Source organism: Salvelinus alpinus, chromosome 9, assembly GCF_045679555.1.
Source record: "Salvelinus alpinus chromosome 9, SLU_Salpinus.1, whole genome shotgun sequence".
Lineage (NCBI taxonomy): Eukaryota > Metazoa > Chordata > Actinopteri > Salmoniformes > Salmonidae > Salvelinus > Salvelinus alpinus.
In genome coordinates, this window is record NC_092094.1 from 76,740,876 (window position 1) to 76,765,268 (window position 24,393).

General features: G+C 42.1%; 1 protein-coding gene across 2 annotated transcripts in view; it reads left to right on the forward strand.

The window, feature by feature from the left end:
• Positions 1 to 302: 302 nt before the first annotated feature.
• LOC139530654 (tyrosine-protein kinase receptor-like) overlaps positions 303 to 24,393 on the forward strand; it is a 75,918-nt gene continuing 51,827 nt past the window's right edge. The window contains exon 1 of one of the 2 annotated variants that reach the window (XM_071327239.1): positions 303 to 925. In XM_071327239.1, the coding sequence (XP_071183340.1) occupies positions 871 to 925 (55 nt within the window). In that variant the 5' untranslated portion in view covers positions 303 to 870. The remainder of the gene's footprint in view (positions 926 to 24,393) is intronic. The other variant, XM_071327238.1, reaches the window with a different exon arrangement.

Genomic DNA, 24,393 nt, shown 5'->3' on the forward strand with positions numbered 1-24,393 from the left:
CTCAATGCAAATCAACCTGGTCTCAGAGCATTTCGTATTATTATGTGCGTAAATCTTGGGGGTTCCATTTAGTATGATATGTTTGTGGATGTCCATCAATAATTTCATATGATATGTTACAAATGACAATTCTTACTATATGTTAAGAATTTGCAAAACATACTATATGTTAACTTGCTAATGTTAGCTAGGCTAGGTTTTCTGTTTTAGGGTTAAGTTTAGGAGTTAGGTTAAAAAGTTAATGTTAGCGTTAGGGTGAGCTAAAACGACTAAGGTTAGGGTTAGGGGAAGGGTTAGCTAACATGCTAAGTAGTTGCAACATGTCTAAAAAGTAGCAAGTAGTTAAAAGTTGCTAATTACAATAATGCTAAAGATGAGTTTCAAACTCGCAACCTTAGGGTTACCAAACTTTACATACCGTATCATACTAATTTAAGTATCCTGGATTTACATTTACTATGTTACGTCTATTGTATGAGACCAGGCTGTGCCAACAGTAAAACATGACCATACCAACCGCCATACACAAAGCCCTCTGCAAAGCAATAATATACAGCATGACACCACAGGCAGGCTTTAGGACCAAGTTTCTAAGTAGGCAGTGGTAACCAAAAAGAGAAGGAGCAGGCATTCATTCGGGAGTGAGTTTGAGTTGGTTCGCCAATTCAGACCGAAACGCTGCAGCATCAGCATCGCCACTATTACAGCAAGGTGAAGTAGAAACTACGCTCGCAAAAAGGCTGCACGTCCTTGGGACTTGGTGATCTAAAACGTGTTTTTGGTTGTTTATCATTTGTTAACATTAATAAATAAAAGTGGCAAAAGTGCAAAAAAGTGACAACTCTTTCCAGGATCCTTCCAAAAGGAGCCATGGATTGTATTAGAAGACACACTTTTATTAATATCGCTGTCAGCGTTTTGATAGGTAAGTAGACTATAGTAATTTATTTACATTTTTCTTGGCTATATTGCGGCACTGAGGAGTCAATTTCAGCAATGTAAAAAAAAAAATTCTCTTTAGTTTGGTCTAGATACGCGGAATATACTTCATTCGGAGTTTCAGTATCAGTTCCCCTCACGGTCATGATATGTTCTTCTTCTATGATAGGCATATTAATCAATTCATTTTATTGTGAGATTAATACACATTTCTGACCGAATCATTAGGGTTAACATACTTTTAGAGTCATTTAGAGTCATTCTTGCACCTGTAAAACTCAGAACGACACATGTCCATTTGTTAGGAAAGGTTGTGGCAGTCAACTTGTTTACTCAACGGATTTCTCTTGAGAAATATTGTTATTATTGTGTGATCATAGGTTTTAGGAATAATCGCCTGAGATGGTCAGATAAACATTTTGCGACCTATTGTAGCTTCAGATCAACTGTGATTATAAACATTACTGTCATTGAATAATTCTTTGCTATTTGACATTGTGATTCTTGGCACCCTGAATATTTGGAATGGTGCTGGATTATTTGAAAACAATATTCACATGGATAGTCCATGTTGTCAATATTTATTTGACTATGCCTCACTGTATTTCCTTAAAGAGTAAGCCTTCATTATCCTTACAGCCATATGCAAATTTTCGCGATCTTCATAATCCATGTCTCAATCAGAGAGTTCCTGAGGAACCTGCTTGAATATGTCTGTTTTAACTGCAGTTTACATTTCTGCATATACTGTACCTGTATATAGTGCTTATTTCGAAAATAAGCACACTAAATTTACACACGCCATCCCACTGATTTATGAGTAATTATGACTGCACTCCCAGACAAATTTATTACAAATAAAAAACTGAAATACCATTTTTTTTTAAATGTACTTAAAAGTAATTGTGGCACTAGAAGCTGATGTGTTCCTAATGCTAAATCATGCATTAGGAAAACACAATTTGTGTAAAATAAATATGACAGGAAAACACTCATGTAAGATTCATGAAGTTCAAATGTAAGTTCAATATGAATCATTTATATAATGTTGTTTTGGCTTGGTTTAAAACATGTTTACCTTGCATAAATCTCTCAACTTTTTTAATAGAAAAATGATATGAAAAACTGTCTTAATTAACAAATGATAGTAGGTCGTTTTGCTCTCCTTTATAGTGGCTTATTTATTTATGATTAATGTAATCGTTCTTGCTATATATCACGGCAGAATATTCCTTAGATGAGGAACATTGAAGTATTTGACATCAAATGTGTTAATTACATCAGAACAAATTAGTAATTACACTGCAATAAAGTGGTATCAGCGGAACCAGAACTATTTTCACAGACCTTTATTACTTTAAATAGTGCAGCTTCACAGATTCTATTATTTTGGTAGTCATCCATGTGCTCATTAAAACTGAAAGCATGTCTTGTAGATGAGACCGATCACCATAGTTTATCCAATACATCTTATTGTAATATATGCATTTATTTCCCAACTAAGTATTTCTTGTGATGAACTGTTAGTTTAGTCAAATAGAGGCAGGGAATTCCTAGCATGTATATACTATTTTGATAACAGGTTTATAATTTAATCGGGTCTGAAAACAACCAAAACAAATGCAGATTTGTAGTGTGCACATTTGTAGATAATCTAGCTTGCACTGTGCTGGCAGCTGCTACCATAGAACTACACAGATTTTCTCAATATTAAAACTTCAAATCACCAGCTTGTCCATTATATTAAGAAGTTTACCTATCTTGAAATGTTGTCTGTCTTGAATATTTTCAACCTGCAGTGGTATCTTAAAAATATCTTAAAATCAGGTTAAATATGTTCAATCCTTGACCTTGATGCAGTACCTTATAAGACAAAGGAGCTAATCGTGGACTACAGAAAAAGAAGGGCCAAGCACGCCCCCAAACACATTGACGGGGCTGTAGTGGAGCGTGTCGAGAGTTTCGAGTTACTTGGTGTTCACATCACTAAGGACCTATCATGGTCCAAACACACCAAGACAGTTGTGATAAGGGCACGACAACACCCCCTCAGGTGTCTGAAAAGATTTGGCATGGGTCTTCAGATCCTCAAAAAGTTCTATAGCTGCACCATCGAGAGCATCCTGACTGGTTCCATCACCGCTTGGTATAGCAACTATTCAGGCATTCCGACCGCAAGCCACTACAGAAGGTAGTGCTAACGGACCAGTACATCACTGGGGCCAAGCGTCCTATGCCACGCGGTGTCAGAGGAAGGCCCAAAATATTGTCAAAGACTCAAGCCACCCAAGTCATCAATCAATCAAATGTATTTATAAAGCCCTTTTTACATCAGCCGATGTCACAAAGTGCTGTACAGAAACCCAGCCTAAAACCCCAAACAGCAAGCAATGCAGATGTAGAAGCACATAGACTGTACTCTCTGCTACCACACGGCAGGTGGTACCAGAGCGCCAAGTCTGGGACCAAAAAGGGTCCTTAACAGATTCTACCCCCAAGCCATAAAACTGCTGAACAGTTACTCAAATGGCTACCCGGACTATTTACATTATCGGCTTATTTTATTCTTATTTATTCTTATTTCTTGAACAGGCTCAATGTACACTCACTGGATTCTAACCACACACTCACACATACAGTGCAATCGGAAAGTATTCAGACCCCTTCACTTTTTCACATTTTGTTATTAAAATATTTTTCCCTGATCAATCTACACACAATACCCCATAATGACAAAGCGAAAACAGGTTTTAAGAAATGTTAGCAAATTTATAAAAAAAAAAAAATGAAATACCTTATTTACTTAAGTATTCAGATCCTTTGCTACGAGACTCAAAATTGAGCTTAGGTGCATCCTGTTTCCATTTATCATCCTTGAGATGATCTTGATTGGAGTCCACCTGTGGTACATTCAATTGATTGGACATGATTTGGAAAGGCCCACACCTGTCTATATTAGGTCCCACAGTTGACAGTGCATGTCAGAGCAGCCGTGAGGTCGAAGGAATTGCCGTAGAGCTCCGAGACAGTATTGTGTCGAGGCACAGATCTGGGGAAGGCTGCAGCATTGAAGGTCCCCAAGAACACAGTGGCCTCCATCATTCTTAAATGGAACCACCAATACTCTTCCTAGAGCTGGCTGCCTGGCCAAACTGAGCAATCGGGGGAGAATCAGAGTTCCTCTGTGGAGATGGGAGAACCTTCCAGAAGGACAACCATCTCTGCAGCACTCCACCAATCAGGCCTCTATGGTAGTGCCCAGACAGAAGCCACTCCTCAGTAAACGGCACATGACAGCCCGCTTGGAATTTGCCAAAAGGCACCTAAAGACTCGCAGACCCTGAGAAACTAAATTCTCTGGTCTGATGAAACCAAGATTGAACTATTTGGCCTGAATGCCAATCGTCACGTCTGGAGGAAACCTGGCAACATCTTATAGTGAAGAATGGGGGTGGCAGCATCATGCTGTGGCGTTGTTTTTCAGCGGCAGGGACTGGGAGACTAGTCAGGTTTGAGAGAAAGATGAACGAAACAAAGTACAGAGAGATCCTTGATGAAAACCTGCTCCAGAGCGCTCAGGACCTCAGACTGGGGTGAAGGTTCATCTTCCAACAGGACAACAACCCTAAGCACACAGCCAAGACAAAGTGGCTTCGGGACAAGTCTCTGGATGTCCTTGAGTGGCCCAGCCAGAGCCCGGACTTGAACCCTATCTAACATCTCTGGAGAGACCTGAAAAGAGCTGTGCAGCGACGCTCCCCATCCAACCTGACAGAGCTTGAGAGGACACAATAAACAAGTCAATGACACAGTAGAAAAAAGAAAGTCTATATACAGTGTGTGCAAAAGGCATGAGGAGGTAGGCAATAAATAGGCCATAGGAGCGAATATTTACAATTTAGCAGATTAACACTGGAGTGATAAATGAGCAAATGATGATGTGCAAGTAGAGATACTGGTGTGCAAAAGAGCAGAAAAGTAAATCAAATAAAAACAGTATGGGGATGAAGTAGGTGGATTGGGTGGGCTATTTAAAGATGGACTATGTACAGCTGCAGCGATCGGTTAGCTGCTCAGATAGTTGATGTTTAAAGTTGGTGAGGGAAATAAAAGTCTCCAACTTCAGCGATTTTTGCAATTCGTTCCAGTCACTGGCAGCAGAGAACTGGAAGGAAAGGTGGCCAAATGAGGTGTTGGCTTTGGGGATGATCAGTGAGATATACCTGCTGGAACGTGTGCTACGGGTGGTGGTGTTATCGTGACCAGTGAACTGAGATAAGGCGGAGCTTTACCTAGCATAGACTTATAGATGACCTGGAGCCAGTGGGTCTGGCGACGAGTATGAACCGGGGCCAGCCGACTAGAGCATACAGGTCGCAGTGGTGGGTGGTATAAGGTGATTTGGTAACAAAACGGATGGCACTGAGATAGACTGCATCCAGTTTGCTGAGTAGAGTGTTGGAAGCTATTTTGTAGATGACATCGCCAAAGTCGAGGATCAGTAGGATAGTCAGTTTTACGAGGGTAAGTTTGGCGGCGTGAGTGAAGGAGGCTTTGTTGCGAAATAGAAAGCCGATTCTAGATTTGATTTTGGATTGGAGATGTTTAATATGAGTCTGGAAGGAGAGTTTACAGTCTAGCCAGACACCTAGGTATTTATAGTTGTCCACATATTCTAGGTCGGAACCGTCCAGGGTGGTGATGCTAGTTGGGCGGGTGCGGGCAGCGAACGGTTGAAAAGCATGCATTTGGTTTTACTAAGAGCGTTTAAGAGCAGTTGGAGGCCACGGAAGGAGTGTTGTATGGCATTGAAGCTCGTTTTGAGGTTAGTTAGCACAGTGTCCAAGGAAGGGCCAGAAGTATACAGAATGGTGTCGTCTGCGTAGAGGTGGATCAGGGAATCGCCCGTAGCAAGAGCGACATCATTGAAACATATATACAGAGAAAAGAGTCGGCCCGAGAATTGAACCCTGTGGTACCCCCATAGAGACTGCCAGAGGTCCGGACAACATGCCCTCCGATTTGACACACTGAACTCTGTCTGCAAAGTAGTTGGTGAACCAGGCGAGGCAGTCATTAGAAAAACCAAGGCTATTGAGTCTGCCGATAAGAATACGGGGATTGACAGAGTCGAAAGCCTTGGCCAGGTCGATGAAGACGGCTGCACAGTACTGTCTTTTATCGATGGCGGTTATGATATCGTTTAGTACCTTGAGCGTGGCTGAGGTGCACCCGTGACCGGCTCGGAAGCCGGATTGCACAGCGGAGAAGGTACGGTGGGATTTGAAATGGTCAGTGATCTGTTTATTAACTTGGCTTTCGAAGACTTTAGATAGGCAGGTCAGGATGGATATAGGTGTGTAACAGTTTGGGTCTAGGGTGTCACCCCCTTTGAAGAGGGGATCTCAGACGATGTGAAAGAGAGGTTGAACAGGCTGGTAATAGGGGTTGCAACAATGGCGGGGGATAGTTTTAGAAAGAGAGGGTCCAGATTGTCTAGCCCAGCTGATTTGTACGGGTCCAGGTTTTGCAGCTCTTTCAGAACATCAGCTATCTGGATTTGGGTGAAGGAGAAATGGGGGAGTCCTGGGCAAAATGCTGTGGGGGGTGCCGAGCTGGGTAGGTGTAGCCAGGTGGAAAGCATGTCCAGCCGTAGAAAAATGCTTATTGAAATTCTCAATTATCGTAGATTTATCGGCGGTGTTTGACAGTGTTTCCAAGCAGCTGGGAGGAGGTGCTCTTATTCTCCATGGACTTTACAGTGTCCCAGAACTTTTGGTAGTTTGTGCTACAGGATACAAATTTCTGTTTGAAAAAGCTAGCCACAGGATGGGCTATTCGATGCTAATGCAGTACGCCACAGGATGTTTTTGTGCTGGTCAAGGGCAGTCAGGTCTGGAGTGAACCAAGGGCTATATCTGTTCTTAGTTCTACATTTTTTAAATGGGGCATCCTTATTTAAGATGGTGAGGAAAGCACTTTTAAAGAATAACCAGGCATCCTCTACTGACGGAATGAGGTCAATATCCTTCTAGGATACCCGGGACAGGTCAATTAGAAAGGCCTGCTCGCAGAAGTGTTTTAGGGAGCGTTTGACAGTGATGAGGGTTGGTCGTTTGACCGCGGACCCATTACGGACGCAGGCAATGAGGCAGTGATCACTGAGATCCTGGTAGAGGTGTATTTAGATTGCAAGTTGGTCAGGATGATATCTATGAGGGTGCCCTTGTTTACGGATTTAGGGTGGTACCTGGTAGGTTCCATGATAATTTGTGTGAGATTGAGGGCATCTAGCTTAGATTGTAGGACGGCCAGGGTGTTAAGCATATCCCAGTTTAGGTCACCTAACAGTGCAAACTCTGAAGATAAATGGGGGGCAATTAATTCACATATGGTGTCTAGGGCACAGCTGGGGGCTGAGGGGGGTCTATAACAAGCGGAAACAGTGAGAGACTTATTTCTGGTAAGGTGGATTTTAAAAGTAGAAGCTCGAACTGTTTGGGCACAGACCTGGATAGCATGACAGAACTCTGCAGGCTATCTCTGCAGTAGATTGCAACTCCATCCCCTTTGGCCGTTCTATCTTGCCGGAAAATGTTGTAGTTGGGGATGGAAATTTCAGAATTTTTGGTGGCCTTCCTAAGCCAGGATTCAGACACAGCTAGGACATCAGGGTTGGCGGAGTGTGCTAAAGCAGTGAATAAAACAGTCTTAAGGAGGAGGCTTCTGATGTTAACATGCATAAAACCAAGGCTTTTATGGTTACAGAAGTCAACAAATGATAGCGCCTGGGGAATAGGAGTAGAACTAGGGGCTACAGGGCCTAACCTCTACATCACCAGAGGAACAGAGGAGGAGTAGGATAAGGGTACGGCTAAAGGCTATAAGAACTAGTCGTCAAGTGCGTTGGGGACAGAGAATAAAAGGAGCAGATTTCTGGGCGTGGTAGACTAGATTCAAGGCATAATGTACAGACAGAGTATGGTAAAATGTGAGTACAGTGGAGGTAAACCTAGGCGTTGAGTGACGATGAGAGAGGTTTCGTCTCTTGAGGGACAAGTTAAGCCAGGTGAGGTCTCCGCATGTGTGTGGGGTGGGACGAAAGAGCTATCTCAGGCATTTTTTAAATGGTAAAAACTAGCCAAGACAGCAGTAGACAAGGCATATTGACATTAGATTGATGCATAAAGCAATCACAGGTGTTGATCAGGAGAGCTAAGACAACAACGGGTAAATAGCGATGAATAGGCAGAACGGGTCAGTTATGTACATACTGAGTTCGAGGCTGGGGCCGACAGGTAAACAAAATGAGGTTCCGTGTTATTGAAACAGTCCAGGGGGCATCAGCTGTGTAGCAAGTGATCACAGGGTCAAAAGAGCAGCAATAGGTGAGTCAAGGTGCTGATCGGTAGTCACTACTACGCTAGGCGAGCAGGGGACACATCATTCAGAAAAGCTAGCGGGCCGAGGCTAGTAGTAGGTTCTTCATCGACATCGTAACAGAATAGCCTGTTGAGACCACATCGGGCGATCACGTCGGGAGTCCAGTCGTGATGGATCGGCGAGGCTCCATGTCAACCATAAAGGGTCCAGGCCAATTGGCAAAGGAGGTATTGTAGCCCTAGAATGCGATGATCCGGAGTAATGATTTGGTGTAATGATCCAAAGCGGCAGGAATCCGGTGATATGGTAGAGAGAAGCAGTCCGATATGCTCTGGGTTGATATCGCGCTGTGCAGACTGGCAGGTGTTTTCCGAGCTAAGGCTGGCTGATGACGGGGGAAAAAGGCGAGGAGGCTAACAAAGACTATTGGCTAGTTAACTGGTATCTCCTGATGGAAGTTCCAGTTATAAGGAATAAAAATACAGATCCGTACCACGTTGAGTGAGGCGGGTTGCAGGAAAGTATATTTAGTTCGTAGATAGAATGTGAGATTAAGATATATACAAAAAAGACCGGCTATTTACACAGGAAAAGACAAAAGACAAAGACAGAGACACATACACACGTCCTACTGCAGCGCCATCTTGGGAAAAATTAGGTCAGGGCACTGTGCAGGCCAGTCAAGTTCTTCCACACTGTTTTATACAAACCATTTCTGTATGGACCTCGCTTTTTACACGGGGGCATTGTCATTCTGAAATAGCAAAGGGCCTTCCCCAAACTGTTTCCACACAGTTGGAAGCACAGAATGTCATTGTATGCTGTCGTGTTAAGATTTCCCTTCACTGGAACTAAGGGGCCTAGCCCAAACAATGAAAAACAACCCCAGACCATTATTCCTCCTCCACCAAACTTTACAGTTGGCACTATGCAATGGGGCAAGGTAGCGTTCTCCTGGCATCCGCCAAACCCAGATTCTTCCGTCGGACTGCCAGATGGTGAAGTGTGTTTCATCACTCCAGAGAACGCGTTTCCACTGCTCCAGAGTCCAATGGCGGCGAGTTTTACACCACTCCAGCTGATGCTTGGCATTGCGCATGGTCATTTTAGGCTTGTGTGCGACTGCTCGGCCTTGGAAACCGATTTCTTGAAGCTCCTGACAAACACTTTTTGTGCTGATGTTGCTTCCAGAGGCAGTTTGGAACTCAAGCTACTCGCTTCGGCACTCGGCGGTCCCGTTCTCTGAGCTTGTGTGGTGTATATCATTTTGCGGCTGAGCCGTTGTTGCTCCTAGATGTTTCCACTTCACAGTAACAGCATGAGTGTGGCGGAAGTGGCCAAATTCACTAATTTGAAGGTGTGTCCACATACATTTGTATATATACAGTGAGGGAAAAAAGTATTTGATCCCCTGCTGATTTTGTACGTTTGCCCACTGACAAAGATATGATCAGTCTATAATTTTAATGGTAGGTTTATTTGAACAGTGAGAGACAGAATAACAACAAAAATATCCAGAAAAATGCATGTCAAAAATGTTATAAATTGATTTGCATTTTAATGAGGGAAATAAGTATTTGACCCCTTCTCAATCAAAAAGATTTCTGGCTCCCAGGTGTCTTTCATACAGGTAACGAACGGAGATTAGGAGCACACTCTTAAAGGGAGTGCTCCTAATCTCAGTTTCTTACCTGTATAAAAGATACCTGTCCACAGAAGCAATCAATCAATCAGATTCCAAACTCTCCACCATGGCCAAGACCAAAGAGCTCTCCAAGGATGTCAGGGACAAGATTGTAGACCTACACAAGGCTGGAATGGGCTACAAGACCATCGCCAAGCAGCTTGGTGAGAAGGTGACAACAGTTTCTGTGATTATTCGCAAATGGAAGAAACACAAAAGACCTGTCAATCTCCCTCAGCCTGGGGCTCCATGCAAGATCTCACCTCGTGAAGTTGCAATGATCATGAGAACGGTGAGGAATCAGCCCAGAACTACACAGGAGGATCTTGTCAATGATCTCAAGGCAGCTGGGACCATAGTCATCAAGAAAACAATTGGTAACACACTATGCCGTGAAGGACTGAAATCCTACAGCGCCCGCAAGGTCCCCCTGCTCAAGAAAGCACATATACATGCCCGTCTGAAGTTTGCCAATGAACATCTGAATGATTCAGAGGACAACTGGGTGAACGTGTTGTGGTCAGATGAGACCAAAATGGAGTTCTTTGGCTTCAACCCAACTTGCCGTGTTTGGAGGAGGAGGAATGCTGCCTATGACCCCAAGAAACCATCCCCACCGTCAAACATGGAGGTGGAAACATTATGCTTTGGGGGTGTTTTTCTGCTAAAGGGACAGGACAACTTCACCGCATCAAAGGGACGATGGACGGGGCCATGTACCGTCAAATCTTGGGTGAAAACCTCCTTCCCTCAGCCAGGGTATTGAAAATGGGTCGTGGATGGGTATTCCAGCATGACAATGACCCAAAACACACGGCCAAGGCAACAAAGGAGTGGCTCAAGAAGAAGCACATTAAGGTCCTGGAGTGGCCTAGCCAGTATCCAGACCTTAATCCCATAGAAAATCTGTGGAGGGAGCTGAAGGTTCGAGTTGCCAAACGTCAGCCTCAAAACCTTAATGACTTGAAGAAGATCTGCAAAGAGGAGTGGGACAAAATCCCTCCTGAGATGTGTGCAAACCTGGTGGCCAACTACAAGAAACGTCTGACCTCTGTGATTGCCAACAAGGGTTTTGCCACCAAGTACTAAGTCATGTTTTGCAGAGGGGTCAAATACTTATTTCCCTCATTAAAATGCAAATCAATTCATAACATTTTTGACATGCGTTTTTCTGGATTTTTTTGTTGATATTCTGTCTCTCACTGTTCAAATAAACCTACCATTAAAATTATAGACTGATCATTTCTTTGTCAGTGGGCAAACGTACAAAATCAGCAGGGGATCAAATACTTTTTTCCCTCACTGTAATGTATTACCTCAATTACCTCAACTAACCCGTACGCCTGCGCATTGACTCGGTACTGGTATCCATTGTATATAGCCTCGTTATTGTTCATTTATTGTGTTTCTGTTTTTACTTTAGTTTATTGAGCAAATCTTTCTTACTTACTCTGCATTGTTGGTTAAGTGATCGTAAGTAAGCATTTCACGGTAAGGTCTATTATACCTGTTGTGACAAATACAATTTGGATTGGTTTTATAAAGCAAGAGACATTAAAAGTGAAGCCATTCTTCTCTACTGATTTTATGTATTATTTCCTGGCATTGCTTAGATAGCTCACCAATGGCATTGGTTTTCTGGTGCATAGTTGATTCGCTGCCCTTATTATCCACATAACTGATTAGATAACCTATCCAATGGTCATCACAGTAAAATCACAAAAATATATCTTCCGTAAGGGAAAACAGGACACAGTTCTCACTCTGAATTAGCAAATATTGGTATCATTTTCACCTCTGTGGCACAATCAATTAGTTCTTCTTCTAGCATACTAATGAAAATAGACCATCTACAACTTAGTTTGCAGAACATGTTTGAGCATTTGTTGTTCTGCAAGATGACGAAAATATTTTCCAGTAAATTCCAGTTAACTATTACCAGAATTATGCCTCTTTGTCTCAGTCTAAATAGCCCTGTGCATTGTTTGGGTTTGACTTTTGCTTTTAGTATGATTGAAGAAGCAACTGCCAAAAGTAAGGAAGGAATCAAAACCTGATTTGAGGTTACTTATGAAAATATAATTGATTCATTAAAATAACCATGTATGACTCAGAGACACTCTCATTGGAATCATTGAGCTATAGTGGTATGTACTGTAGGGCTTTTTCTTCACTGTAGACTTTTCAATAACCAAGAAGAGAAAAGAGGCGACCTGCTTAACTTAATTTGTGTTTTAATAAGAAGAACCACAATTAACATCTGTTCCCTCCCTCCAGTAATGCTTAGTATTCTGTCTAGGTGAAATTAACACCAACAGCAGACAGCAAAGGGAATTTCTCTATATATTGCCTTTGAAATCTACTGTCCATACTTGCTGAAGCTTCACATTTATTTCAATTACTTGTACTCTAACTTAATTTGAATATTTTGAATTTATATACAAGCTGAATGAATTCAATGCAAGTGCCAGTTACCTTTTTCTTGGAACAGATCCAATCTATAAAATAATAAACTCATGTTGATGTGACTTCTAGCAGGCATGTTTCATGAGTAGAGTGGTACACTGGTTACGTATTTCCTACACGACATGTACTGGACGACATGTATTTTACTGGAGAAAATCTCAGTTGGGAGGGAGCTCCTTTAGTTAGGATACTGCTATTGTAAACAGTCTTTGTACAGAAATATGTACAGTACACCATATTATCGTAGATAGATGCAGTGTTTCCCCTAGGATTTATTTCAGCAGCGGTTGCAAAGTAAGTAGTGGGGGTCACTGCCTCCCGTGAGATTTTTTTTATAGAACGACTGTGATAAGGTCATTTCTGGTGATAAAAAAAATAAAATACATTCTACTCCCAAATGCATGAAAATGTAATTATGTTGACACCATCGGAAATATAACTGATGCGTGCCTATACACTGTATGGAGATGAGGAGGAGCAAGCAGTGGCTATGCACTCACGGCTCTAATTTGCACCACTGCTCAATCTGTTTGAACTTAAAGGGATGGTGCGAGATTTTGTCATCTAAGCCCTTTTTCTACATACCCAGAGTCAGAACTCATGTATAGCATTTTTATGTCTATGCGTGCAGTTTGCAGGGGCATGAGGCGTTGGAGAGCCATTGTCTTTACACTATACCACTCAGAGGGGTGTCCCACACTACTGTACATACCAAAGTGGCTTGGGAAAGATAGTTTTGAAGCTAGATCACTCTCTTTACACTACAAAACTATGTGTTGTGGAACTAGTATGTGTCGTCAAACTAGTGTAGTGTAACATTTGACCCAAGTTAAACAATTAAAGGCAATGCTACCAAATACTAATTGAGTGTATGTTAACTTCTGACCCACTGGGAATGTGATGAAAGAAATAAAAGCTGAAATATATCATTCTCTCAACTATTATTCTGACATTTCACATTCTTAAAATAAAGTGGTGATCCTAACTGACCTAAAACAGGGATTTTTACTCTGATTAAATGTCAGGAATTGTGAAAAACTGAGTTTAAATGTATTTGGCTAAGGTGTATGTAAACTTCCGACTTCAACTGTACTTAAGTATTCAGAGCCTTTACTCAGTACTTTGTTGAAGCGCCTTTGGCAGCGATTACAGACTCGAGTTTTCTTGGGTATGACGCTACAAGCTTGGCACACCTGTATTTGGGGAGTTTCTCCCATTCTTCTCTGCAGATCCTCTCAAGCTCTGTCAGGTTGGATGGGTAGTGACACTGAACAGCCATTTTCAGGTGTCTCAAGAGATGTTAGATCGGGTTCAAGTCCGGGCTCTGGCTGGTCACTCAAGGACATTCAGAGACCCGAAGCCACTCCTGCGTTGTCTTGGCCGTGTGCTTAGGGTTGTTGTCCTGTTGGACGATGAACCTTCGCGCCAGTCTGAGGTCCTGAGCACTCTGGAGCAGGTTTTCATCAAGGATCTCTCTGTACTTTTTTTTCGCTCATCTTCCCTCAAACCTGACTAGTCTCCCAGTCCCTGCCGCTGAAAACAACCCCACAGCATGATGCTGCCACCCCCATGCTTCACTATAAGATGTTGCCAGGTTTCCTCCAGACGTGACGCTTGGCTTTCAGGCCAAAGTGTTCAATCTTGGTTTCATCAGACCAGAGAACCTTGTTCCTCATAGTCTGTGAGTCCTTTCGGTGCCTTTTGGCAAACTCCAAGCGGGCTGTCATGTGCCTTTTACTGGTACCCTTCACCAGACATGTGCCTCAACACAATCCTGACTCGGAGTGCTGTGGAAAATTCCTTTGACCTCATTGCTTGGTTTTTGCTCTGACATGCACTGTCAACTGTGGGAAATTATATAGACAGGTGTGTTCCTTTCCAAATAATGTACAATCATTGAATTTACTACAGGTGGACTCCAATCAAGTTGTAGAAACATTTCAAGGATGATCAATGGAAACGGGATGCACCTTATCTCATAGAAAAGGGTCTGAATACTTTTGTAAATAAGGTATTCCTTTTCTTAATTTGTAATACATTTGCCAAAATGTATAAAAACCTGGATTTGCTTTGTCACTATGGGGTATTGTGTGTAGATTGATGTGGATTTAAAAATGTTTTAATCCATTTTAGAATAAGGCTGTAACGTAACAAAATGTGTAAAAGGTCAAGGGGTATGAATATTGTTCAATTACGCTGTGCTCTATAACCTCCAATACTTTGATTCTCACTTGAATCTGTTTATTATGATGGCATATCAATATATTTTTTTTTACTGTATGAATCGTCAATGTAATTGAACAGATGGGCTATTCATTTAAGTAAGCAGTTAATTGTGAATCTTGTCTCAATTAGCAATTAACGCGGTGTGTGAACATATTTGAATAAAGAGGAAGAATATGAAAACTCTTTAAGGCTCAAGGACATTTAGAAAACACAATAATATACTACAGATGGTGCCTTTGATGCAAATCATTTTGTAGCTTGTTGCTCCAGAAGCTCATTTAGAGGGAAATAATGAGTGATGGCATATTCAGACATATTCGAATTCTTAAGTAGTGAATGACAAAGTTTTACTATCTGATGTGCTTTACATCTGCTAAACACATGGCCCAATATTTTTTATCTTAACCTTTCACGAGCCTCTACCCCGGGTCCGGGATCACCCCCCACCCCCCCCACACACTGATTAGCATAGCTAGCATAGCTTCACAAGTAGATAGTAGCATCTAAATATCATTAAATCACAAGTCCAAGACACCAGATGAAAGATACACATCTTGTGAATAAAGCCACCATTTCAGATTTTTCAAATGTTTTACAGGGAAGACACAATATGTAAATCTATTAGCTAAACACGTTAGCAAAATACACCACTTTTCTAACTCCATCAGTTTCTTACTCCTTCAGGTGCTATCACCAATTCGGCTCAACTAAGATATTGATAGCCAATAACCTATAAAAAACCTCTTCAGATGACAGTCTGATAACATATTTATGGTATTGGATAGGTGTTGTTAGAAAAAAGTGCATATTTCAGGTAGAAATCACAGTTTACAATTGCACCGACCATCACAAATCCACTAGAATTACTAGATAGAGCAACGTGTATGACCAATTTACTCATCATAAAACATTTCATAAAAATAGACAAAGCATAGCAATGGAAAGACCCAGTTCTTGTGATTTCAGACCATATTTCAGATTTTCTAAGCGTTTTTCAGCGAAAACACAATAAATCGATAAGTTAGCATACTACATGTGCAAACGTTACCAGAGCATCGATTCCAGCCAAAGAGCGCTATAACGTAATCACCGCCAAAAGATATTAATTTTTTCACTAACCTTCTCAGAATTCTTCCGATGACACTCCTGTAACATCATTTTACAACATACATATACAGTTTGTTCGAAAAGGTGCATATTTAGCCATACAAAACCGTGGTTACACAATAAAAATACTAGGAAATCAAGCCTCAATATGTCTGACGTCATCTATCAGAGTGATCTAGTTTAATTGAAAGCTAATCATATACTTGACTAAAAAATACAGGGTTGACAGCAATCGAAAGACAAATTAGTTCTTAATGCAACCGCTGATTTACATTTTAAAAATTATCCTTACTTTTCAATACAGGGTTCGCCAAGTGAAGCTATACCAAACAAAATGGCGAAATATGCGTTTAAAATATTTCGACAGAAACACGATTTATCATATTAAATATTGCTTACTTTGAGCTGTTCTTCCATCATATTCTTGGGCAATGTATCCTTTCTATGTTATAAACGTCTTTTGGTCGATAGATGTCCTCTGTCCTTCGAAATGTCCACCACCAACGACCGACACCCCGAAACGTTTCCAAAGCTAAAAAGGGCACGACAAAGAAATTCCTCAAAATCGCACTAAACGGATATAAATTGCTATAAAACGGTTCAAATTAACTACATTATGATGTTTTTAACAACTATAACGACTGAAAACATGACCGGAGAAATATCACTCTCTAAAAAACGATTTGGAACGAGGCAAGTCCGATGGCCTTCACGCTTCAGGCGCACGACGAGAAAGGGCGGTCTCTATACATTTTGGTCTTTTATAATGGCTGTGAATGTCCCATCGATTTCATTCAAAACGTGATGACGTACAGACACCCAGAGGAAGACGTAGGCAGTGTCGGTTTCTTCATAGCATTCACTGTCGCCTTAAAAACAGACTCCAGATCAGAGGTAAAAATTTCTGAAATCTGAACCCTGTCATGAAAAGTGCTGTAGAAATTGTTCTGTACCACTCAGAGACAAAATTCCAACTTCTATAGAAACTAGAAGGTGTTTTCTATCCAATAATAACAATAATATGCATATTGTACGATCAAGAATTTAGCACGAGGCAGTTTAATTTGGAGACCCAAATATGCTAATGCGGAACAGCACCCCCTATAGTTGCAAGAAGTTAACTAGGCATGTCAGTTAGGAACAAAATCTTATTTTATAATGACGGCCTACCCCGGCCAAAACCTCCCCTAACCCAGATGACACTGGGCCAATTGTGCGCCGCCCTATGGGACTCCCGAACACGGCCAGTTGTGATACAGCCTGGGAACGAACCAGGGTCTGTAGTGATGCCTCTAGCACTGTGATGCAGTGCCTTAGACTGCTGTGCCACTCAGGAGGCCAGCTATATAACATCTTATTGTCCAGATGTAAGAAAGCAATAACAAGACACTGGCTATCACCTCAAATACCAACCATCCAGGACTAGACCAACATAACCAACGCAATCCAAGATATGGAACAAATAACAGCTAAAATCCACTTGAAACTGGACCCCTTTGTAAATACCTGGACCTAATGGACATCATGTATAAACCAAAAAACAACAAAACCCTTCTAAATATCAGACCAAAGAAGACCAGACTCCAAAACATAGAAGAACGAAAGACAAAACAAGAAGAAGGATAATGCACCAGAGTGAAGATGATGGAAATGTATTTATCTTAAACAAATATGTATTAAAGTTGTATTAAATTGTATTTTATTAAATAAAGTAGTGCTCCCAATAGGTAAGCCCTCATCTGATTTAGTGTACAAAACTGTCTATGGCATGGCACCTGCTCCTTCATAAGCCAGCGATGAGCCATTTCCAGGTGGATAATCAAAACCAGGCTGTGAAAATGTATTTACCCCCTTTAGATATTATTCTAAATGATAAAGACTTTCAACATGTTTTCAGTTAATCAATCCCTCAATTTATGTTAAGTGAATGATTGAAGCAGTTAGCACAGGCCTCCCTGAATGGAATACAGACTGACACGTCTATTAAATGATGATCTTCTGTACCGTAGATTGCATGACTCACTATGGAATTGTTGATTTTAATGCAGAATTGAAAGGTTCTCACCTTTTCTATGAAGATCATGCCATCTACACTATATATACAAAAGTATGTGGACAACCCTTCAAATTAGTCGATTCGGCTATTTCAGCCACACCCGTTGCTGACAGGTGTATACAATCGAGCATACAGCCATGCAATCACCATAGACAAACACTGGCAGTAGGATGGCCTTACTGAAGAGCTCAGTGACTTTCAACAAGGCACCGTCATAGGATGCCACCTTTCCAAGAAGTCAGTTTGTCAAATTTCTGCCCTGCTAGAGCTGCCCTGGTCAACTGTAAGTGCTGTTATTGTGAAGTGGAAACATCTAGGAGTGACAACAGCTCAGCCGCGAAGTGGTAAGACGCACAAGCTCAAGGAATGGGACCGCCGAGTGCTAAAGCGCTGTCCTCGGTTGCAACACTCACTAACAAGCGAATACGGCAGTGGCGTTGCGGTGACACATTTCCGACTCGTCCCCACATCCAAACTTATGCCCGAATTTGTCCAGATGTGTTTTTATCTATCTTGAATCTCTGATGTATGTCGTCATAGCATATAGATTTCAATGTGTTAATGGGAAAGCAAGGTTGTGGTGGTTGTGATTGCTCATATTTCCTTCCTGTCCCTCCCGAACAGTTCTTTAAAAATGGCCAATTTCCACTGACGGGCTAGAACTGAAGATTATATAAAACCTCACTTTTCAATGTATTAATGGGAAAGCGAGGTTGTGATGAGGTGAGTGGATGGATGGGGGATAGAGAGGATGTGTGGAGGGGCAGAATGTCTGGATGATGTGGGCTTTTAGTGTAAATGGAAGGACAGGGGTCTGAGGTCTGAGGAACCCCTGAATCTAATTCAAGCCTAGCTGCAACCAATTAAATTATAAATTGAATTATGGTGTAATTTTTGGGAAATGCCAAAAGCCTGATTCACTGCATATGAATAGGTCCTTAGAAGTGGGGAGGGAAAAGACCAGCATTTGGCTCCAACAACAGACCCTGTATTTTGTCGTGGTCTTGCGGTGCGGTAGCCATGTTTTTCCTAGTGGTCAAATAGTCTCTCTGGGTAGAAAAGGACGAGACAAGTTGCAGCACAGACCCTGTTCCCAGTTGTGTTTAGTTTGAAAAACAAAGAGGAACTTATTACAGCTGGAGGCCTGGATATTTCCATCCTGTCTGTGGTCTGTCCAGATCTAGGGTTCCTCCTGAACAAACGCCTTTGGAAATTGCCAATTTTCACTAGCATGAAAACACTGTCGTGGTATTTTGGCTGGCTAATTAACAGAGAGCAGATTCTGCTGAGTTTTACCTCTGGGCTGTTGAGTTTGTGCTCTTGAGGATATCTGTAATCACAAGAGCCCAGTCTCCTGTGTATTTGATTTTCTGCAGCACTGCTCTCCTCGATGTGTCAGTGGCGTGCGTCAGAGTTCTGGTGGACAGCCCCATACGATATGTCAGGAATGAGCAAGAAAATAAAACCTAAAACACAATTTCCTGTGGAATTCAATGTTCTGTTATCATAGGTTTGGTTCTCTATGCCTAAAAACCTGCTCTAACTTCCTATTAATAGGGCTTGAATTTGTCAGATTGACATCTTACTCATCTTTTACAACAATGAGTTTCAGAAAATACGTTTTTGGTTGACTCCAGAGTTACTTAAGTCTGTAACCACAATACATCTAGTACCAGTCACAGACTAACAGAGTAGACCTAATTAAAATAGGCTGACCAGTTAAGTTGCTGGACTTTGTCAGTCTCCCTGCTGTAGTGGAATAAATGAAAAGGGCAATATTCCTCCCTGAATGGATACCAGTCAGGAAGAGCCATGTTAACCTGTTTTCATTCCACTAATGTACAGTATAGTGTTTGAAGGAAGGTGACTGCAGGACATAATCCCTTGTTATATTTGATCATTATTAACTCTATACAGGGTAAGGAGCAGAACTGCTTCATCTCAGCTCTATATAATATGACAGGAATGCGAAAGCCTTCAGTTTAATGAGGAAAACATTCCTGTTGACAGGCTTGGTGAAGAGCGCTGTGCGGTTTCACTGTCCTGGAACCTAATGAATGTCAAGCACTTCTAATGAAGAGAACAGATGTGTTCAACAGATGTGCTTTCAACAGATGTGCTTTCAACAGATGTGCTGCTCTGTTTATCAGTGACTCCACTGTCTGTCTCCTCTTCTTCCAAGATACTCCTTAGCCTCTGGAGCTGGTTTGAAGTCAAGGTCAAACATCACTGCTTCACTTAGGAGGACACTAATGGCTCTGAGTCAGATCATACTGTAGATATTATATTGATGCTGAAGCTGTGTTGTACGAGTCCCTAAGTATGCATGGATACACAATATACAGTATCATAACATTTTAGAATAGAAAAGGATTACACTTGGAATCAAATCGTTAATCTATTTTTACAAGGGAGCCCAATGTCCAAGAGTTACTTCCTATTTTAAGCTCAAGGGAGACTAATCCCACCTCGTTTTCTTTAAATGGTGATAAAGTATACCCTGGTGGTTCAATGTGTTTGAAGGAAGTGTGTTGGATCAGCACCAAACTCATTTGTCAGGTTTAAATGTCCTGGCCACATCACTACAGAAACGTTCCTTTGTGAATAATGAAGATTCCATTTGGCAAGTCTTGTTCTGTTCATCAAAGCAGTAGTTATTGGCTAAATGAAGACTCCTACTTGGACCTTCAGCTAATTCAATCGAGTACAGGCTTAACTGAATGAACAACAATGACGGAATGCATTATGACATTTTAATAAATGGTTTGGGGAATGGTCTTGTCTCCAAGGGAAGATCCTCAGAGCCAGATGATGTGATGGCAGGTAGCACTATGCGGGTCTGCTGGTTTCCATCATTGGAACTCCTTTCCCCCGCTGATGACAGACCTTAAGGTTATTATAGCTGGTGGTGGTGAGGAGGTGGATGGTTGTCGAAAAGTGAGAAAGTGAGAGAACGAGCGTAGGTTGACATTTAAATACATCCCAAGATTTAAGCCCATTGGCTGAGGGAGAGGAAGGTGCTAATTGCAAGAGTAGGTTAAACAGCAAGCGTGATGAATGTGCATTATTGTGCCGTGCTTAAAGGCTATGAGGTAAATAGGTGAAAGACATTCCACACATGGCTAATAGGACAGAGAAGAAGAAACAAGACGATGATGATGATGATGATGATGATGATGATGATGATGATACATTTGTATTCATTCCCAATATGCCCGTAGAAAAGGAAACAAAGTGAATTATGTTAAGCCTACTGGATGAAGTTAAATGAGCATTCAGACCAGCCTTCCTGATTGAACTTTCGTAAACTAGATTAGAAAAAGGCAAGGCTGATGCTCAGAACATTGTGATATGATTTTGGGCTCTCTCTCTACCAGAGCTTTTTTTTTGTTGCCTTGATAGTAAATTGACTGTCTTGATAGTTTTTTTGTTATGCTGTTTTTAGTTTCCAGTTCCCACTGTTTCGAGTCAGTAAATAACGAATGAGTATAGCTTTGTTTGTGGCTTTTCTGGCGACTTAGGAAAGATGGTGACGATGAGTGAGTTGTATCACTGTGACAGGCATTCAATGGTCCATTGGAAGAATAGCACCATGGTTTTTAGCATTTTGCCTATGCACTGCCAAAGCTTTATTATTAGTCTATCCCTCTGGACATCCCCTCTCAGTGGGTACAGCACCAGCTCCTGTACATCCTGCAGAGCTTTTAACACCCACATGTGTGAGACATCTGATATGTTTAGGCGTTTCTGCATGAATAGACAGTGCATGACTTAAACAGGATGTAAACTGGTCAGTTGGGAATGATGCAGACCACTGATTCTAGTTGATGTCCCTCTACAACAAACCATGCCTTAGGATATGGATTTCATTAAAACAACATTGCAAATAAATTGCTCCCTTCTAAAGACCTTTTCTGTGAATGAGTTCAAGTATTATACGTTTTGGGCACCCTTTTGGTCAGAATACAATTTGGAAATATCTGAAATAGCTCAGTACTGATGTATTACCATATCATAATCCACTATGTACTGGAACCCTTGGAAAGAACAAAAGACTGAAAATATAATGAGCAAAACGCCCCGGTGTGAGAATGTACTGTAAGCAACAGTGTTCCCTGAACTAAATATCTTTCAAGTATCTTTCAAGTTTTGTGTGACAATATAAATGTTTCACTCTAGGTGTTTGTTCTGTTTCGCAGATTTCAGAGCATGAAAGGTGTGAGGTGAAATGGAACACATGCAAACAATTTAAATCGCTCAAACGTACACAAAAGGCTGTTATCAAGAGTAAACATTTCACATTTTTTACCAAGTGTGGGGTTTTTGTAGTGCGTGCCCGGTACACCAGGCGCTACCTTTGAAGTTGAACTAAATGTGGAGCACGGCAGGGAGGTTATGAACCCAGGTTTGTGTGATTGAGTTGAAATGCTGTGGGATACCATCTTTGTCTTCAGACCGTGGGGCGTTGTCATTGTCTCTTAGATCATGGGGCTATAGTGTAAGTTGACATTACTCTTCCCCAGAGGGGATAAAGCCTTTCGGAAGCAGGCGGATGCTTTTCCAGTGGATGACTCAGCAGGGAAAAGAGGATGTAAGAAGACGTTGTTCTGCTGCATGATGTTCTGAGAAGAGGAGTAGAGGAGAGACGGGTCTGCTTAGGAGCTTGTTGGCAGCGTGGAGCCGTGGAGCTGGTTGGCTAAGCAGGCCCAGCTGTCACTGTCAAATGTGCTCCGTCGCCTGTGCAGCTGGAGTAGCTTGCACACGACACAGCCTGCACCTCAATCACAGATTCTGCTCTGAGGCTGGGCCTGCACTAGCTAATGAGCCAGATCATCCATTCCTTGCATTTCTGAAGATGACCAGATATCCTGTGGTTGATGATTGAATATACTTTTCTTTTGTTACATTTTTAGAGCCAATCTTAGGGCGTCATCTCAGCTTTGAACCGCACATGTGACGTTAAACAGTCAAACAACCCCTTACTCTGGAAACATCTTTGCTTCATTTGATAGTCAGTAGCCAACACCCCCAAAGTAAACATCAATTTATGCATTTTAGTGTTTTCAATAACACATGCCAATTGTTAAATTGAACCAACAATTGCTTTATTTTGAAGCCAAATGGCAAATGGTGTCACTGGTATAGAGAGGAGTAGGCTGTCGCAGGTTTACTGAATTTATTTAAGCACCATAGATCAAAACCCAAACACTGTTGTGCTCAAAAATATATCTTCATAAACAAAAAGTCACAGGGCGAACCTGTCATGGATCCCTCTGGAACTTTCATTGTGCACACCTGGCCCCTATTCCAACTGATTGTATTTGTATATAAACTCAGCAAAAAAAGAAACGTCCCTTTTTCAGGACCCTGTCTTTCAAAGATAATTCGTAAAAATCCAAATAACTTCACAGATCTTCATTGTAAAGGGTTTAAACACAGTTTCCCATGCTTGTTCAATGAACCACAAACAATGAATGAACATGCACCTGTGGAACGGTCATTAAGACACTAACAGCTTACAGACAGTAGTCAATTAAGGTCACAGTTATAAAAACTTAGGACACTAAAGAGGCCTTTCTACGGACTCTGAAAAACAGTAAAAAAAGATACCCAGGGTTCCTGCTCATCTGCGTGAACGTGCCTTAGGCATGCTGCAACGAGGCATGAGGACTGCAGATGTGGCCAGGGCAATAAATTGCAATGTTCGTACTGTGAGACGCCTAAGCCAGTGCTACAGGGAGACAGGACGGGCAGCTGATCGCTATCGCAGTGGCAGACCACGTATAACAACACCTGCACAGGATCGGTACATCCGAACATCACACCTGCGGGACAGGTACAGGATGGCAACAACAACTGCCCGAGTTAGACCAGGAACACACAAACCCTCCATCAGTGCTCAGACTGTCCACAATAGGTTGAGAGAGGCTGGACTGAGGGCTTGAGGGCCTGTTGTAAGGCAGGTCCTTACCAGACATCACCGGCAACAATGTCGCCTATGGGCACAAACCCACCATCGCTGGGCCAGACAGGACTGGCATAAAGTGCTCTTCACTGACGAGTCGCGGTTTTGTCTCACCAGGGGTGATGGTCGGATTCGCGTTTCTCGCCCAAGGAATGAGCGTTACACCGAGGCCTGTACTTTGGAGCGGGATCGATTTGGAGGTGGAGGGTCCGTCATGGTCTGTGGCAGTGTGTCACAGCATCATCGGACTGAGCTTGTTGTCATTGCAGGCAATCTCAACACTGTGCGTTACAGGGAAGACATCCTCGCTCCCTCATGTGGTACCCTTCCTGCTGGCACATCCTGACATGACCCTCCAGCATGACAATGCCACCAGCCATACTGCTCGTTCTGTGCGTGATTTCCTGCAAGACAGGAATGTCAGTGTTCTGCCATGGCCAGCGAAGAGCCCGGATCTCAATCCCATTGAGCACGTATGGAACCTGTTGGATCGGAGGGTGAGGGCTAGGGCCATTCCCCCCAGAAATGTCTGGGAACTTGCAGGTGCCTTGGTAGAAGAGTGGGGTA